We start from the raw sequence: 19,167 nt of genomic DNA on the forward strand, positions 1-19,167 counted from the left end.
GATGCTCTACTGTACTAACAAAGCATACAAAATACATCTAGCAAATAATTTCATGATTTGTGATTGCATAGACCAGAACTATTATTGTAGTTACGAATCAGCACATCAACATCAAAATATATCATTTCAACATTATAAGCATTTTCTATGAGCACTTGCTAGATAGGTTAATGCCAATTCTATGCTCTGGAGAGTATTTGATATTGTGTGAACTGACTTTCTCAACAATTACTTAATCCCATCGCATATTCAGATAACAGACAAATTATTGTTGCTTCAGATTAACTCGTGTTATAATTATTCAAGATACAGCTATCAAAATTGCCAATTTTCTACTTAGTGACACTGCTTAACATAAGAACTGTGAGACTTTCTGTAACAATATCTAGAACTGCTGACATCGGTCAAAATGACTGCTATTCTATAGTATGCTTTTTACAATTTGAAATTGATTTTATATCATAGATTCTATAAAATGATCATAATATTATACATAATAACTAAGGACTCCACTTTTAACTGTACCATTTATTTTTCTATAAGAAGTCAAGAAGTCAGTGAGACCATTGTAGCTTTAGCATGTTTATACTAGCAGATGAGCCTGGCATTGCTCAGGCAAAAAGTAATGATATTGAAAATTAAGATTATTAGATTATAACTGATCTTACCCATTTTTACCAGGTGCAAGAATTACGTTCACCCTCTTCTGAGACTAATTAGAGAATTTTTAGATGGGTCTGAAAACATGTACAGTAAAATCTGAATTCAGGGTAATCCTTTACCCTCTCCCTCTCCTCCACAGGGAAAATTTCGGAAAGTCTGTTCTTTGTCTACATTCTCATGATGTAGTCTAACCTACTAAATTTCAATTTTCAACTCCTAACCGTTTGGGCTCTGCGATTAATGTTGTTGTTATTGTTATTATCATCATCATCATCATCAACCCATCTTGATTATATTATAAGATTAAAGTCAAATTTATGGAAATTTCATTTTCACTATTCTATTTATCGGATATCCAATAGAAAAAAAAATGATTAAAATCATTATCGAATTTTATCTGAATAAATTCTTAGTATTTAAAAAGATTTTTTATTTTAGTAACCTAAAAAATAAAAAAAATCAGAAAATTTTTCATTATAATGGAGAATTAACTTACTTGATGATAACCTTTTTTGAATAAAAATGATTAATTTTAAATTTTAAAATCTAAAAAGACTTGTGTGGAACATTATATTTCAAATTCAATATTCCAAATTTTTGGAATTTAGAATGAATTTGAATGTTCGTTCGAATTTGTTTATTTTAGATATATTGTTTTTGAGTTACCCAAAAAGTGGAAATGATTAAAATATTTATTAATTACCAAAATGTATACTATATGTGCCACTTTTTACTTTCCTTCTTTATTTCTTACACTTTATACTGGCTAAAACTAACTTTATCCTCCTCTTCCCTGGGGGGGTGAAATTTCCAAAAACCCTTCTTAATGTGCATTCTCATGGCATACCCTACTTAATCATAGTCAAAAATGCAAAAAAACCGCATCTAAAATAGTACAATAGAAGCCAAGTTCTTCAAGGTAATCCTTAACCTACTACCTCTCCCCATGGGGTGATTTTCCAAAATTTCTTATTAGGGTGCATTCTCATGGCATACCCTACTAAAATGCAGTTAAAAATAAAAAATTGCATCTAAAATAGGACAGTAGAAGCTGGGTTTTTTAGGATAAAACTTAATCCTCACCCTTTCCCCATGGGGGGACTTTTGAAAAATCCCTTCTTAGTGTACATTCTCGTGACATACCCTAACTGTGTACCAAATTTCAACTTTCAATTCCTAACCATTTGGGCTCTGTGCTTATTATTATTATTATTATTAACNTGAGCCTGGCATTGCTCAGGCAAAAAGTAATGATATTGAAAATTAAGATTATTAGATTATAACTGATCTTACCCATTTTTACCAGGTGCAAGAATTACGTTCACCCTCTTCTGAGACTAATTAGAGAATTTTTAGATGGGTCTGAAAACATGTACAGTAAAATCTGAATTCAGGGTAATCCTTTACCCTCTCCCTCTCCTCCACAGGGAAAATTTCGGAAAGTCTGTTCTTTGTCTACATTCTCATGATGTAGTCTAACCTACTAAATTTCAATTTTCAACTCCTAACCGTTTGGGCTCTGCGATTAATGTTGTTGTTATTGTTATTATCATCATCATCATCATCAACCCATCTTGATTATATTATAAGATTAAAGTCAAATTTATGGAAATTTCATTTTCACTATTCTATTTATCGGATATCCAATAGAAAAAAAAATGATTAAAATCATTATCGAATTTTATCTGAATAAATTCTTAGTATTTAAAAAGATTTTTTATTTTAGTAACCTAAAAAATAAAAAAAATCAGAAAATTTTTCATTATAATGGAGAATTAACTTACTTGATGATAACCTTTTTTGAATAAAAATGATTAATTTTAAATTTTAAAATCTAAAAAGACTTGTGTGGAACATTATATTTCAAATTCAATATTCCAAATTTTTGGAATTTAGAATGAATTTGAATGTTCGTTCGAATTTGTTTATTTTAGATATATTGTTTTTGAGTTACCCAAAAAGTGGAAATGATTAAAATATTTATTAATTACCAAAATGTATACTATATGTGCCACTTTTTACTTTCCTTCTTTATTTCTTACACTTTATACTGGCTAAAACTAACTTTATCCTCCTCTTCCCTGGGGGGGTGAAATTTCCAAAAACCCTTCTTAATGTGCATTCTCATGGCATACCCTACTTAATCATAGTCAAAAATGCAAAAAAACCGCATCTAAAATAGTACAATAGAAGCCAAGTTCTTCAAGGTAATCCTTAACCTACTACCTCTCCCCATGGGGTGATTTTCCAAAATTTCTTATTAGGGTGCATTCTCATGGCATACCCTACTAAAATGCAGTTAAAAATAAAAAATTGCATCTAAAATAGGACAGTAGAAGCTGGGTTTTTTAGGATAAAACTTAATCCTCACCCTTTCCCCATGGGGGGACTTTTGAAAAATCCCTTCTTAGTGTACATTCTCGTGACATACCCTAACTGTGTACCAAATTTCAACTTTCAATTCCTAACCATTTGGGCTCTGTGCTTATTATTATTATTATTATCAACCCATCTTGATTATATTATAAGATAGATAATAAATATAAAATAATAAATAAATATAAATTCATATATGTATATATAAAAATTTTCAACATTAAAATTCCTAAATATAATTTTTTATTGTATAGAAAAAAATTTAGCTTTAACCTTTGAGCACGAGATCGTTCTTCTATTAGAGCTTCAAGTTCTTCTTTTCTTGCTCGTAATTTCTGTATTTTATCTCGTGCAATAGGTAATTCTTCCAACTATGAATAGAATTAAATACATATTCAATACAATTTTATTCAACATAATTTATAGCTAATAAAAAAAATATATAAAATTAAATAAAAATAAGAAATTTAAATTTTTTTCTTTCAAATACTAATCAGCAATTAAGTTACATAAATTATTTAAAAAAATTTTTAGTTTGAAGAATTTAATGTTTTGCCTTATTGTAATTTAAAAAATTTATTGGTTGTTTCTGTATTTTAATTACTTATCATGTCACAATTAAATAATAAAGAAAGAATTTTTTTTTACTTATTATGAAGCATTTTAAGTTTACAATACTTGCAAAATGTTATCAGAAATAAAGGTAAAAGTTTACATTGATAGTCCCAAAGGCCATGCTTTCGCTAGGTTAGGTTAGGTTAACTACATTTTTAGTAGACATTTCTTTTTTTTTTCTTTTTAGGTATTCCTTTCTTCTGTTTGCTGGGTTCAGGGGCAGTAGCCACATCTAACCTAACCTACCTAATCTAACAGAAGCACAGCCATTGGGACTACCAAGGTAAACTTTTACTGAAATAAATTAAAATAACAACCTGACATAAATGTATTGTTCTAAATAAATTAGAATAGTTACAGAAGAGTTATTAAAATGTGAATTTTATTAATAACAACAACAATAATAATATTAATAATAATTATAATAATATATATACAGTAGTGACCAAAAGTAGAGCTACCCTTGACATATGTTTTAAAAATGAAACCTTTATTTTATTTACCAGCTACTATATAATTAATATTGTGATAGTTGAAAAGAGCACAAAAAAAAGAGTAAAAATACTCAATTGAATCAAACAGATTTTATTTTAAATCTGATTTACAAAAGAAAAAACAAAGTTTTTATATTTTACACTGTGACAAAGTAAAGCTACCAAAGGAAGTATGCAGATTTGTCCAGTATTTTGTGGCATAACCAGAGCTTCTGATCACTGCATCACATCTGTGTTCCATTGAATCAACTAAGTTGTCAACCAGTGATTTGGGAGCTCATACCATGCTTTTTGAATGATAGACCACAATGCATCCAGATTCGAATATGTATTCTGGCATATACGGCTCTCAATTTCATCCCAAAGATTCTCTATTGGGTTTAGGTCTGGCGATTGGTCTGGCCATGTCATAAGATTCACCCTTTTCTGTTAAAACCATTGTTTTACCAAATTTGCTGTGTTTTGGGTCATTGTCCTGTTGGAAAATCCATTTCCTTGGTATTGAATGTTGTGCATGAGGAAGCATTTAATTCTGCAACATATCCTGATAAACGGATTAATCCATTATTCCATTAATTCTATGAACTGGACCATTTCCCTTTGCAGAAAAACATTCCCATACCATTATACACCACTGGTCCACTCATGTTCAGTGGTCGCCTGAATATCATATACCATCACTAGAGAAGACAGTGAATTTAGATTCATCACTCCATAACACCTTGTATCATTTTTGTTCAGTCCAAGTGACATGTTCGTGACAAGTCTAATCTCAACTTTATGTTTTTTGCAGAGATGAGTGGTTTCTTTGCTGGTCATCTCCCATGTAAGCCAAAACTAGTCAAACATCTTCATACAGTGCTTAAGCTTATATCTGGGTTAACCACTTCACATTTAATATATGAAGCAGTCAAACAAGGGTTGGCTGCACTCGTACACCTGATCAAACGATCCAACTCTGATGTTGTTTTTCATGGTCTACCTGACTTTTTGGCAGAAACAATGGTCACATATATTTGAAAACATTCATCATTTTTGCAACAACAGTTTTATGCACATTAAAGATTTTACCAATTTCAGTAAAGGTCTATTTTTCCTTCAAACACATATCTACCATTCTTTGATATCATTTGATAATTGTATTCCTCCAGACAACTTAGTTGATTCAATGGAACATAGATGTGATGCAGTGATCAGAAGCTCTGGTTATGTCACAAAAAACTAATATTTTGTCCTAAAAATACTGGACAAATCTGCATACTTCCTTTGGTAGCTCTACTTTTGTCACAGTGTAAAATATAAAAACTTTGTTTTTTCTTTTGTAAAATCAGATTTAAAATAAAATATGTTTGATTCAATTGAGTATTTTGACTCTTTTTTGTGCTCTTTTCAACTGTCACAATATCGATTATGTAGTAGTAGGTGGTAAACAAAATAGAGGTTGCATTTTTAAAACATATGTCAAGGGTAACTCTACTTTTGGCTACTAATGTATATGACAAATTAATTTGCAAAACTTGAAAACATTTCAGTAAATACAGTTTAGAAAATAGTATGAAATTACTATACCAAAAAAATTTTTAGTTATATTAATAAATCAGAGATAATGTTAGTTTTTGTTGGAGAGAGAGAGAGAGAGAGAGAGAAACAAAAACAGAAGAGCAATTAATAATGAAAATGAAACTATACTAAAAAAAATTAAATCTGAAAATGGTGTGAAATCAAAATATCTGATGTTTACAGAAAATTTATAAAGTTTTATAAAAATAAATTTTATGATAAAATTTAAACTTACTTCTTTTTTCATTTCTAAATTTTCTTTTCTTAAACTGCGTATTTCTGTTTGTTTCATTTCCATAACAGTTTTTAAACTCTCAACTTCTTTTTCTAAATCATTCTTTTTTGAAACTAACCACTGAAATTAGAAAACAAGACTTATTTTTAAATTAATTGTATATTTTATAAATTTAACTATTTTATGCAAAATTAGTTATTTAAAATAAATTTTTAAATACTAACTAATTTTTGTTAATAGTTAAATAATAATTTAACTAATCAAAAATAAAATTTTTGCAATCAATCAAAAATAACTGATTTCTAGAAAGAAACTATTTTGGATTTTTTCATTCAATTAAGTATATTAAAATTTATTATCATTTTAATATGTAACATTTTAATTTAATTTTCAGTATAGTAAATTTTTTTTAAAAAGATATTTTTTTTTTATTGTAAAACTAATAAATGGCTCAAATTGCTTCAAAGATTATTACAACTATTCGTATTGGATAAAACTTGAACTTTATATCTTCAAATAAAATAATTTCCCAAAACAAACTGATTACCATGAATATTTTCAAATGTATGAAAAGGAAATTATGGAAAAAAGTTTTGATAAATTGTGTTCTACATATTTTCTTTAAATAATAGAAAAACTAATTCATTAATTAACATAACTGAAATTATTGAATAAAATATTTATGATGTTGAAACTAATAAATCATTTTTCAAACATTCTTTATGAATGTATATGAAACGTCATAGCAAAAATATGAATTCTTCCCATTTCAGTGACTTTATAAACAAGAACATAGTACTTTAAAGCCAAAACTAGTTTCATGTATTTTAGGCATATTTCAAAGTTCTATAGTATTTTTCTTTCAATTTATAAAAATCTTCGTTAACGTAGAAGAAAAAATAAACATTTGAGAACTCTGTTTTGCTGTCTCAGAAGTTGAATAATCATTAGATTATTATGAATAATTATATTTTATTGCTAACATCCCAAAGCCCGATATTTTAATAATAAGCCAAATGATTGTCAGATTAAATTCTTTTCTTTCAGAATATTCCAAATTCTAAATTATTCTAGGATATTCTGGAAGAAAAGAATATAATCCAGCAATTATTTAAAGAATTTAATTTAATTATTAAATTTATTAAGAGATGGTACCTAACACCTTCCTCTAGTACCAAATTACTTAGGGTTTAATTATTAATAATAGCAATAAAGTAGTACAATTTAATCTGACAAATTTCACTTATATTTAATTGCTAATGCTATTTTTCTTTATTTCTGTTATCTTAAGTTTTGAGAACTAATTCTGTTAAATCTCAAGACTTCCCAGAGAGACATCAAATTGCATAAATCAAGTCAATGATAAATGAAAATAGTATTCCACAAAATATAAAAATTATGATTACTGGTTTTAATTTGTAAACTATTCATGAATTCACTCATTTCAGTGTGATACTGCAAAGTTTACAAAATTTATAAAATTTTATATTAAATTAACATACCATCACTAATACATATTTTGTATGTACTGTACTAATGAGAGTACATACAAAAAGATATAAAGTTAACAAGATATGTTTTAATTGATATGATCAGCTACAGGTGTTTACAGATTTTGCTATAGTTGAATTATAGGTTGTTAGAACATTAATTAAAAATTCTCTTTATTAAGGTTAATTAAAAATAATTTTTTAAGCCTCATATTTTTGTAAATTTAGTAATTATAATTTCTATAACTGATATTTATAGAAAGACTAATACTGGAAAGTAGTTATCAATAGCTTCAATAAAGATTTTTTTTTTAAGGTACTATGGTGGAAAAAAATTTTTTCCTCTTTTAATTCAATGAATTTTTAAACCTTAATTTATCAAATATAGCTTGCAATAGTTTATAAAGATTTGAATTATGAAATTTGCATTTATTTTGAATTCAATAAATATATAATTAACATTCCATAAAACTAATTGCTTGAGACAAATGTAAACTAGATATTCTGTTAATTTGTAATAAAAAGTTTGGCTAGATGACAATGAATTTATTTCCTTTTGTTTTGAAATTCAATTTTAATTTTTTTTATTTTACTCTTATTTTTTTCATAGATTTAAATATACAACTGTGAATAAATATATACTTAAAATAATGTTCATTGCATATCAACACTACTTAACTGATTGTTGTGACAAACAGAACAATTGATTAGTAATGTAAACTTAAATATATATTTTTTTTAAGATGATGGATGCATGATAACAAATCCCACATTACATGGAAGTGCCAAAAATGATTGCAGTCATTAGGATAATTATGAAATATGCTACTTTTTGAGACAAAAATATTGAAAAATTAAACCTGTTTAAATAACATAAGAAAGTCAAAAATTTATTAAAAGATAATCATTTTCAAAACTTTAGTTCATTCTTCAGATCACTGTTATAAAAAAGATAAAATCAAGAACTAATTTTAAACAAAATTATGCTATAAAGTGTAATGCATTTGAATACTGTTATTCATCTTCAAAACTATTAAATCTTAGCAAAACATTCTTTAGAACAATGCTAAACAATTTGCCAAATTATCAGGCTATAATAAGACTAATTTAATAATTAGATATAAAGTAATTTGACTAAAGGTAGATGGTTAGGCTACTATTTCATGATGATAATATTTAATTATATAAATTCATTATAATTATTAAAATTATCATGAGATGGTGGCCTAACCACCTATCTCTAGTCAAATTACTTTGTATCTAATTATTAAATTAGTCTTTTGGCATTACTTAAAAATTGTGTTGTGGATGGATTCTTTAAAATATCCTTAAATTCAAAAAGATCAATTATCTATATGTTTCTAAGTAATTACTTTTTTAACTGCAAAATACACTATAATTTATTTAACAATGTAGCCGAGAGCAAATGACAGGATCCGAAGAATCACTCGGCGTTGGTAAAATTAAAAGTTTATTATTTGCAGTTAATAATGCTAATTTCCGAAGAAACAATTATAAAACTTATAAACTAGGAAATTACAAAGATCCTTGGGACCAACCGTAACAATACAACTGGTTGATTCCCACATGCTGCCAATGAAAGAATTTATTCTAATTTACATCTATCTTAACGATAACTTAACTAAATTTACAAAATAAAGGGCCCTAGATCAAGATGGGGTTGATAAGAATTAGAAGTATTGATTTTTGATAGAAAAAGAAAAGGCTCAAAAGGGGAGTGACTGGCAAAAAAATGCACCTCAAGTCCATTGTTCCAGAGGGGTCTTCTTTCTGTACTCACTGACATCTAGGTCTTCTTCCAAGCTCTTCTCTAAGAATGACGATTTTCCCCCTTTCCTCTCATGCCAGTCCCCTTTGACCAATCCAGTGTCACCCCCTTTTCTCTAGTGACCCATCGAAGAATTGGGTCAACCAATTACGGTGAGGTCAACAGAACAAAAGCTTGAAGTGAAGTTTATGAAAGAAAAATGGTGGAAGAAAGAGAAACAAAAAAAAAAAAAGAAACAAGGCTCAACCAAGCCACATCAATAAAAATAACAACATTAATTTTATTCCTTCTTATCATCTACAGTAAACCTGAAGAGCTATCCTTTCTATTAGTATTTTCTTTTTAATTCATTTCTATATTAATAATATTTGAAATTTGGTGATTAATAGATTAGATACATAAACAATACTGATGAATTTATTAGATTAAATTATATTTTCAAAATTCATAAATAATTCAAAAAAAGGTAAATCATTTTAAAAAAATTAATTTTAATCTTCAATTAATTACATTAAGTGGAATAAGAAATAATTATGGAAATATAATAGAATACATATTAAAATTATCATAAACTCCATTTTTTTAAATGCAATAACATATTAAAAAATATGTTATATGTTTTAAATTTTAAATTAAGGAAACATCACATAATATTAAATAAAATATCATAATTTAAATTCCTATAAATAAATAAGAAATTATACCTCAATGCAAAATTTCCAGCAAAGAAATTCAATATTCTAATATTTCTTTGCTGGAAATTTTGCAATGAGGTGTAATTTCTTATTTACATGTACAGTTCCAGTTTTCAGTACAATTGGTATTGTTCCTATAAATAAATTTGGCATTTTATTTTCTGTTATAACTTTTTTAACTTAACTCATTTTTTCTATTTGAAAAGTATTTTGTTATTTAAGTAAATTAACATATTTATCTAAAATCTTTTAAACAATACATATCAATAAATATACAAATTTAATTTCTGAACTGTTACGATTTTTAAAAAAAATGTTTTAAAAAGATGAATACTAAACTTCTACAAATAATTAAAAACATCATTAAAGAAAAAACTTATAGCTTTTTTTAAACTAATATCAACAAGATTTTATATAATTCCTGAAAATATAATCTGAGTCAGTATATAAAGAAAAATATATCTTTTTATCACCAATGGAACTCACTGTTTCATAGATATAAAAATGTAAAAGGTAGCATAAATATGAAGTTTATAGCATGTTTCAGTAAAAATTTAATTTATTTAGATTACTTAGAAAAATGCAATATTTAGATCTTTTTACTTTTAAGAATACAATGCTCAATTTGTATGTATTAAAATTCTTAATAATATATAAATTATGTTAAATTTGGAATAATATAAATTAATAGCTGTTAAACTTTAAATGAAAATTCAAATAAACTAAGAAAATATTTAGTTAAAAAACTGACCTGCATCTTTGCATCAGAACTCTTTTTCAACGTTTCTTCAATTTCTTTAGCTTGTTCTTGGAGTTCTTCATACTGCTGCTGGAGATTATTTAACTGACTAATCAATTGACTTTGTGTTTTTTCATGCTGAGCTATTGAGTTTGATAACTGTTTATTATGCATCTGTTCTAATTCTACAGAAAAGAAATATTTTCATTAATTAATTAAGAATTTATAAATTATTTTAAAAATTAACTTCCAGAAACATTATGTAAAAAGTAAAAATATCATTTTAAAATTTGTGGTAATATATATATTTATACACACATACACACAGATAATATATATATTATATTTATATAGAAATTTATTACTGTGACAAAACTGAATATTTGCAAAATATTAAAATTATACTTCAAACATTCTATTATTATTGCTATTACTATAAGCCATGCAAATATAATTTAATATACTGACTCCTTAATTATTCTCAACAAAAATATCAACATTATTGGTTGATTAATAAATTTTATAGTCAAATAAACATTAAAATTACAAAAAGTAATTCCAGCTTTACTTTGAATGGTGTATTAATTAGTAATGAGTCAGTCAGTAATTATTTTCTTAAACAAATTAACATACAGTATATATAATATAATATTTAAAATCCAGAAAATATAAAAATTATCAAAAAAATAATTTGATGCCAAATATCAGGATGAGTCAAAAACTAATTACAGTAGATGATCAGTTAACGAACAAATCAGATAACAAATGCTTACGCGAAAGATTTTTATGATCGGACAACGAACAGTTCACTGAACAAACATAAAAAGAAGCGATGGAAATAGCAATTACTTTCCCTTGTCTTCAGGTAACAATTGGAAACTTTTCGGAGCGAGGGAGACATCGACATCGACACTCAACCCAATATATACTGATTGGACAGTATTCCTCGAACTTTGAAATACTCCCTTGTAATTCCAGCCTTTTATTTTTTGACAGAAATTCTTTTATAGTATTTGTGAGACTGTCAGGCGGCACTTGTTAAGTTTTGCGTCAGTTTTTATTTTCAAAAGGTGAAGTATAATAGCAAAGTTATAGATTGGGCAGAAGATGTCTGATGTTGCTGGGCAGTATGGTTTGAACAAATCTACTGTAGGGCACAGTTCAATCTTATCTAAGAAAGATACAGTATAATCAANTATTAAATAAAATATCATAATTTAAATTCCTATAAATAAATAAGAAATTATACCTCAATGCAAAATTTCCAGCAAAGAAATTCAATATTCTAATATTTCTTTGCTGGAAATTTTGCAATGAGGTGTAATTTCTTATTTACATGTACAGTTCCAGTTTTCAGTACAATTGGTATTGTTCCTATAAATAAATTTGGCATTTTATTTTCTGTTATAACTTTTTTAACTTAACTCATTTTTTCTATTTGAAAAGTATTTTGTTATTTAAGTAAATTAACATATTTATCTAAAATCTTTTAAACAATACATATCAATAAATATACAAATTTAATTTCTGAACTGTTACGATTTTTAAAAAAAATGTTTTAAAAAGATGAATACTAAACTTCTACAAATAATTAAAAACATCATTAAAGAAAAAACTTATAGCTTTTTTTAAACTAATATCAACAAGATTTTATATAATTCCTGAAAATATAATCTGAGTCAGTATATAAAGAAAAATATATCTTTTTATCACCAATGGAACTCACTGTTTCATAGATATAAAAATGTAAAAGGTAGCATAAATATGAAGTTTATAGCATGTTTCAGTAAAAATTTAATTTATTTAGATTACTTAGAAAAATGCAATATTTAGATCTTTTTACTTTTAAGAATACAATGCTCAATTTGTATGTATTAAAATTCTTAATAATATATAAATTATGTTAAATTTGGAATAATATAAATTAATAGCTGTTAAACTTTAAATGAAAATTCAAATAAACTAAGAAAATATTTAGTTAAAAAACTGACCTGCATCTTTGCATCAGAACTCTTTTTCAACGTTTCTTCAATTTCTTTAGCTTGTTCTTGGAGTTCTTCATACTGCTGCTGGAGATTATTTAACTGACTAATCAATTGACTTTGTGTTTTTTCATGCTGAGCTATTGAGTTTGATAACTGTTTATTATGCATCTGTTCTAATTCTACAGAAAAGAAATATTTTCATTAATTAATTAAGAATTTATAAATTATTTTAAAAATTAACTTCCAGAAACATTATGTAAAAAGTAAAAATATCATTTTAAAATTTGTGGTAATATATATATTTATACACACATACACACAGATAATATATATATTATATTTATATAGAAATTTATTACTGTGACAAAACTGAATATTTGCAAAATATTAAAATTATACTTCAAACATTCTATTATTATTGCTATTACTATAAGCCATGCAAATATAATTTAATATACTGACTCCTTAATTATTCTCAACAAAAATATCAACATTATTGGTTGATTAATAAATTTTATAGTCAAATAAACATTAAAATTACAAAAAGTAATTCCAGCTTTACTTTGAATGGTGTATTAATTAGTAATGAGTCAGTCAGTAATTATTTTCTTAAACAAATTAACATACAGTATATATAATATAATATTTAAAATCCAGAAAATATAAAAATTATCAAAAAAATAATTTGATGCCAAATATCAGGATGAGTCAAAAACTAATTACAGTAGATGATCAGTTAACGAACAAATCAGATAACAAATGCTTACGCGAAAGATTTTTATGATCGGACAACGAACAGTTCACTGAACAAACATAAAAAGAAGCGATGGAAATAGCAATTACTTTCCCTTGTCTTCAGGTAACAATTGGAAACTTTTCGGAGCGAGGGAGACATCGACATCGACACTCAACCCAATATATACTGATTGGACAGTATTCCTCGAACTTTGAAATACTCCCTTGTAATTCCAGCCTTTTATTTTTTGACAGAAATTCTTTTATAGTATTTGTGAGACTGTCAGGCGGCACTTGTTAAGTTTTGCGTCAGTTTTTATTTTCAAAAGGTGAAGTATAATAGCAAAGTTATAGATTGGGCAGAAGATGTCTGATGTTGCTGGGCAGTATGGTTTGAACAAATCTACTGTAGGGCACAGTTCAATCTTATCTAAGAAAGATACAGTATAATCAAAAAGACTTAAGCAACTAAAGGAGTAACAAAAATAAAGAACATTGAAGAGCTCATAATGAAACCCGAAATGGACCTGACGACAGAAGAACGCCAAGAACTCTTGAATGAAGAACGCCAAGAAACCTTCAATGAAGAACACCTAGAAACTCGGTGAGATATGTTTTATTATGAAAAAGAGGATTAATGCCGATATCTGCTATTGATTAAAGATCTTTTGAAGAAGTGGGGGATGTCAGATCGACGATCTTAGAATGGCATACAAACCAGGTTGAGGTTAATAGGCTTGGGGATCTCTACAATTACAATGCTATTAATTACTTCTGAAAATCCTGAAGAAGAGAGAAAAGCAATTGACATTGGACAAATTCTTTAACCCCTACAAACCAAAAAAAAAAACATAACTAATAAATATGCAAGACTGTTTATATATATATACATATACATATATGCAAAATATACATACATATATGCATATATACATACATACATACATAGTCTTGCATATTTAGTAGTTATGTTTTTTTTTTTTTTTTTNNNAAGCAATTGACATTAGACAGATTCTTTACCCCCCAAGAATAGAAAAAACATGACTAATAAAAATGCAAGACTGAATATATATTTTTTTTTATTATTACATATAAATAAACGTAGTAAGAAAGAATATATTTTTTATTTTTTGGAGTCTCCAGAATGAATTAATCAAATTCTCATAGAAACCTATGGTAAATCAATAATCGGTTAACGAACAGTCTTGGAACGAATTATGTTCGTTAACCGATCACCCACTGTACCTTTTCAATATAATCACCACTTCGTTCAGTATATGTGCACCTATATATCACTACTGCTTGGATTTCATGAGAAAAAAAAATCTTTTGGTTGGCTGCACAGCCATTCATCCACCGTTTTCATATTATCATTTGTACTCAATTTTTTGCCACCAAGAATCTCTTTGAGTGTTACAAAGATATGATAATCATTCAGTGCAAAGTCAGACAAATAGGAGGAATATGGAGGACAACTCCATCTGAAATTTTTTTGGATTATCATACAAGATGTGTGGGGCTATGCATTTTCATGCTATAACAGTTTACCAAAACTGCACAAACAACAATATTTGGACCTTATTGCAGATTTCAAATGATTCTGAAGCAAATCATAATATGTTGTACTGTTTATTGATAATGTCTGGGCATAAAATGTTCCAAAATTGAACCCTTATTGTCCTAGAAAAGTGTGAGCATTACCTTGCTGGCCAAAGGATTCATGTAATTTTTTTGGTTTTGATGATATGGAATGTTACCACTCCTTGCTTGCTTAGTCTCTGGCTGAGAGTAATAAATCTATAATTCATCACCAGCAATTCCACTATTCAAAAACCAGATAACTGCATGTTGTTCCTTTGGAGCATATCTGTAAGAGTGCTGCCATTTTTGTTAAGGTCTGTTGATATTACAGTCCATGTGATGCATAGCATACTTGTGCACACTAAATCTGTCTGCTTGATGACACGTCTCAAAATTATATGCACCCCCATATTTAAAATTTTTTATGACCATATTAAGGCTACTTTTTCAATCACCCATGTACAATCTGAATTTATCTGCTAGAATATAAGTGCTACTAAAATATTCATTATAAAAAAAGTATATGGTACATATATGTAGATTTGCAATTAATACATTCCATAAATATTATATGATAATCAACTTTCATGAATAAAATAAAATAATTCAAAAATTATAGTGAGTCACAAATTATTATTAATTAAAAAATATAAATATATTTAATTGTTTCTGAATAATTAAAAGGCAACTACTAAAACTTTCAACTTAAAAAGGAATTAAAACATTTATTTTCTTTTTTTTTAACCTTGCCATATAACAAGGAGAAATTTCCAATAGTAGTTTTTTTATTAAAGAAAAAGTTAAAAGATAAAATCACTAAATTTTTTATTTGCTTGTTGTTGTACGCATTCAAAAAACTTTTATTTAATGACCATTACAAATTCATCCAAGTCCCAATGGCAGATAAAATAATGAGAAAGTGGCTCAATATATCTAGCCAGACCATCTAAAACACTTCTTGGGAATCCCATCAAATTCAAGTTTAGATCCCTAAAATGTCAATAGTTAGCAAATAACTATCATTTAAGCCAACCGATTGTCTAAAAAAATTCTGTTTAGCAACTGATAAAATATATTTATTTATAATAATATTTATTGTTTTATTATTACAATTAACCAAATGTTTAAAATATCACTAAGTTAATTTTTCTCTTTTATAATACCTAAATATTCTGAAAGTGGCTTTAAATCACTATCTCAATCATAATTATTCTCATCATTCTGATTTCTTAAATTCAATAGCAATTTATTTGAATATTTTAGTACAAAATTAATTTTATTTATTGTAATTGTTAATTACTGAATAAAAATAAATAAAACAAGAATTTATTGCATTTAAAATCTCAACTTGTAATATTAAAAAATTAATTAATCACCACATAAGGGAAAGATCAATTCTAATTTAGGTTACATTTTGTACAAATCAACAAAGGATTTCATTCTCAAATTAAAACATCAAACTTTATATTTTAATACAGGTTCATGAACATTTTTCTTTATCTGTTTTTTTTTTTTTTCTAGTATTTCATATGATCTGGAATATTTGAATCCTTACAGTAGTATTTAAACATTTGTCTATCTGAAGTTATATAATCCTTTTTGCCTGAAGATAAGTAATGTTTCATGAAATATGTAAAATAAAATAATTAGAAAAAATAGAAAATTTGAAAGAGAACAATATTCAGAAAAATGAAAACATTATAATTAAAAAATTTAATTAATTACAACTAATTTAAATAAATTATTAATTATAAGAAGCTTATCTTTAATGAATTATTTTTTATTTTGAAAATTGAAGATAGAAATTATGTTTAGATTGTAACTTTGAAACACTGTTATAACCACTAAAAAGTGGTAATATACAAATCAAATCATAAATGAAAAAATTTATTGGGGCAATTAAAATAGTAAAAGACATGAGTAAAAAAGATGTGTTTTGTCTATTTATTTTAATATTTCTCCAAATTCTACTTTAGTATAAAACTTTTGATTACAACTAAATATATAAACTTTATCAAATAATTTCCTAGATGTATGTTGCATTTGTATTCAAGTAAATGCATAGCCATTTCTATGTAGGATAGTATGCAAGATTTCAGTTTGATAATTAATTGTAAAAAATTATAAGCAAGCATTCAAACAAAAAAATTACTGTAAGTTAAAAAATCTTTTAAAGTGAAAATTAAAAAAAAAATGAAATAATCACAGAATCTAAATTTTGTTATTTGTATATTGTCTGCATCTCAATTTTTCTTCTTGGAGAAATCCAAATTCTAGGTATTAAGAAGGAATTAAGAAAAGCAATTTAAAAAAAAATCATCAAATTTTACTATTAAGAGCAATATAAGTATTTACATATTTTTATATACAATTTTATTTCATTTTTTCAACAGTAAAATAAACCTTTCAATGTATAAGTCTGTTAACATTTAATTAGGTTAAATTTCTATAAATATATGATCAATATTGTTTGTATATTTTGTGTAGGCATGATTTTAAATTCCATACTATATTTAAAATAATATACTACCTTGTTTTTGTTTAACATATTCATCTTTCAACTCTTCCATTATTTTAAGATATTGTTCTTCATTTTTGTAGATTGTTTTCTCATAGAGTTCTTTCATTTCAAGTACCTATATTTTTATTAAAAATAATTTATTATAACAAATAAATATGAAAAAAGTATGTTAATATAAGCTTAACATATATACTGCTACAGAAAGCATAGTTGATAAAAAAAATTTAATACATAGAAAAGTGATTTTAAAAGCATTATAGATTTTAGATAATTTTGGAGAAAATTCAGTATTAAAGATGTTATTTTCTGAACTGTTAAATGTTGGTATAATATACTTTCTACAATTCTACAGAAGTGTTGGAATAATTTATGACCTAATAAAATTTCTATAGAAAATGAGGTACAAGAGATTCTACCTTTAATACAAAATGTAATTATGCAAATTTCTGATTATGAAAATGCCAAAGTAAATGTGATAAAGAACTGGCTGGAAACTGATCAATACAACAGTGCATATGAGCTTCTTAATAATGATTAATTAATTAATGACTTTCTAGAAGAGAATAAAACTGTCGATTATGAAGAATATGAAATCATGTATTGTCAACAATAGTAACTTATCAAAAAAATTAAAGATGCTATCTAAATGCATTGACTGTGTAGTGATCTGTCACTCAGATTAATTTTTTTTTTTGTATGTGTTTCGCATGCTCCGTTTGTGCCTGGGCACCACTTTTGTAAAAAGCGGGACTCTGATTGGTTTGTGACTCGTGACGTCAAAAACGAAGAAGTATAAAGGGAGGTGTTTCACTCTTTGTCTTGCTCTTCGGACTGTGTTGGACATGTGGTATTAGTGAAGTGCGCGAGTGGATAAGCACGTGGTGAAAGAGAAAGGAGAATGGACAGTGTGGAGAGAGAACAGTAATCCAATTCCATCCGGACCTAGAATAAGGACTTCGAAGTGAACCACATATACATTGACCAAAATTTTACAGAAGAACTCATGTAAGAAATTTTGTTTGTGTTTTTTTTCTCTGTTTTTGTACAATCCCTAAAAAAATTAGGTAGTAGATTCGGGAGCCGATATAGACGTGTGGTAACAGTACTGAATATATATTGTCGGTGTATCAATATGCATGTAAGACTCCCGAAGTTTTGAATTATATATTTTAATAAGAACATTAAATAATAAGTGTAAAGTCCTTAAATTGGTTGGTGTTCATTGCCTATTACCCTCCACTGTAAACTGTATACTAAGGTATAGCAGTAAACTTAACAACTGATTTGAAAATCAAGCTGAAGCAAATCCCACACAGAAAGCTGAGTGGGATTTGCTTCAGTTTGTTTCAAGCATGCCCACCAATGGAATTTTAATGAATTCACTTAGGGCTGGTTTAGCTGAAATGCCTTCACCTGACAGTTTTCAGAATATCTGTCTATTACACAATAGTTTGTTTGTGCCTTCATTTTTGATCACATAGTTAATTTTAGAATTATTTTGTTAATATTTTATGTAAATATAAGTTTATCTGTTTTTTGATCATTGTTGCTATTCCAAGCTTTACTTTTTTAAATATCAATTTTATTTATTGAACTTAATATGTTTTGAATTTATACATTAAAAGCCTAACTACATGCATTTAGTCCTAATGGTGTTTCATTTAATTTAAAATGACTAAAAAGTGTTGC

At 26.5% G+C, this 19,167-nt stretch overlaps 1 protein-coding gene across 2 annotated transcripts in view; it reads right to left on the reverse strand.

The window, feature by feature from the left end:
* LOC111630637 (putative protein tag-278) overlaps nucleotides 1-19,167 on the reverse strand; it is a 29,001-nt gene that overhangs the window by 6,709 nt on the left and 3,125 nt on the right. The window contains exons 4-7 of one of the 2 annotated variants that reach the window (XM_023374776.1): nucleotides 17,488-17,593; nucleotides 12,648-12,820; nucleotides 5,944-6,063; nucleotides 3,313-3,410 (exon numbers count right to left, since the gene is read on the reverse strand). In XM_023374776.1, the coding sequence (XP_023230544.1) occupies nucleotides 3,313-3,410; nucleotides 5,944-6,063; nucleotides 12,648-12,820; nucleotides 17,488-17,593 (497 nt within the window). Of the gene's footprint in view, nucleotides 1-3,312; nucleotides 3,411-5,943; nucleotides 6,064-10,668; nucleotides 10,904-12,647; nucleotides 12,821-17,487; nucleotides 17,594-19,167 lie in introns of those variants that run through there. The other variant, XM_023374777.1, reaches the window with a different exon arrangement.

The sequence above is a fragment of the Centruroides sculpturatus genome, unplaced genomic scaffold (genome assembly GCF_000671375.1).
Source record: "Centruroides sculpturatus isolate CEXI.00-Female unplaced genomic scaffold, Cexi_2.0 scaffold348, whole genome shotgun sequence".
Taxonomy (NCBI): Eukaryota; Metazoa; Arthropoda; class Arachnida; order Scorpiones; family Buthidae; genus Centruroides; species Centruroides sculpturatus.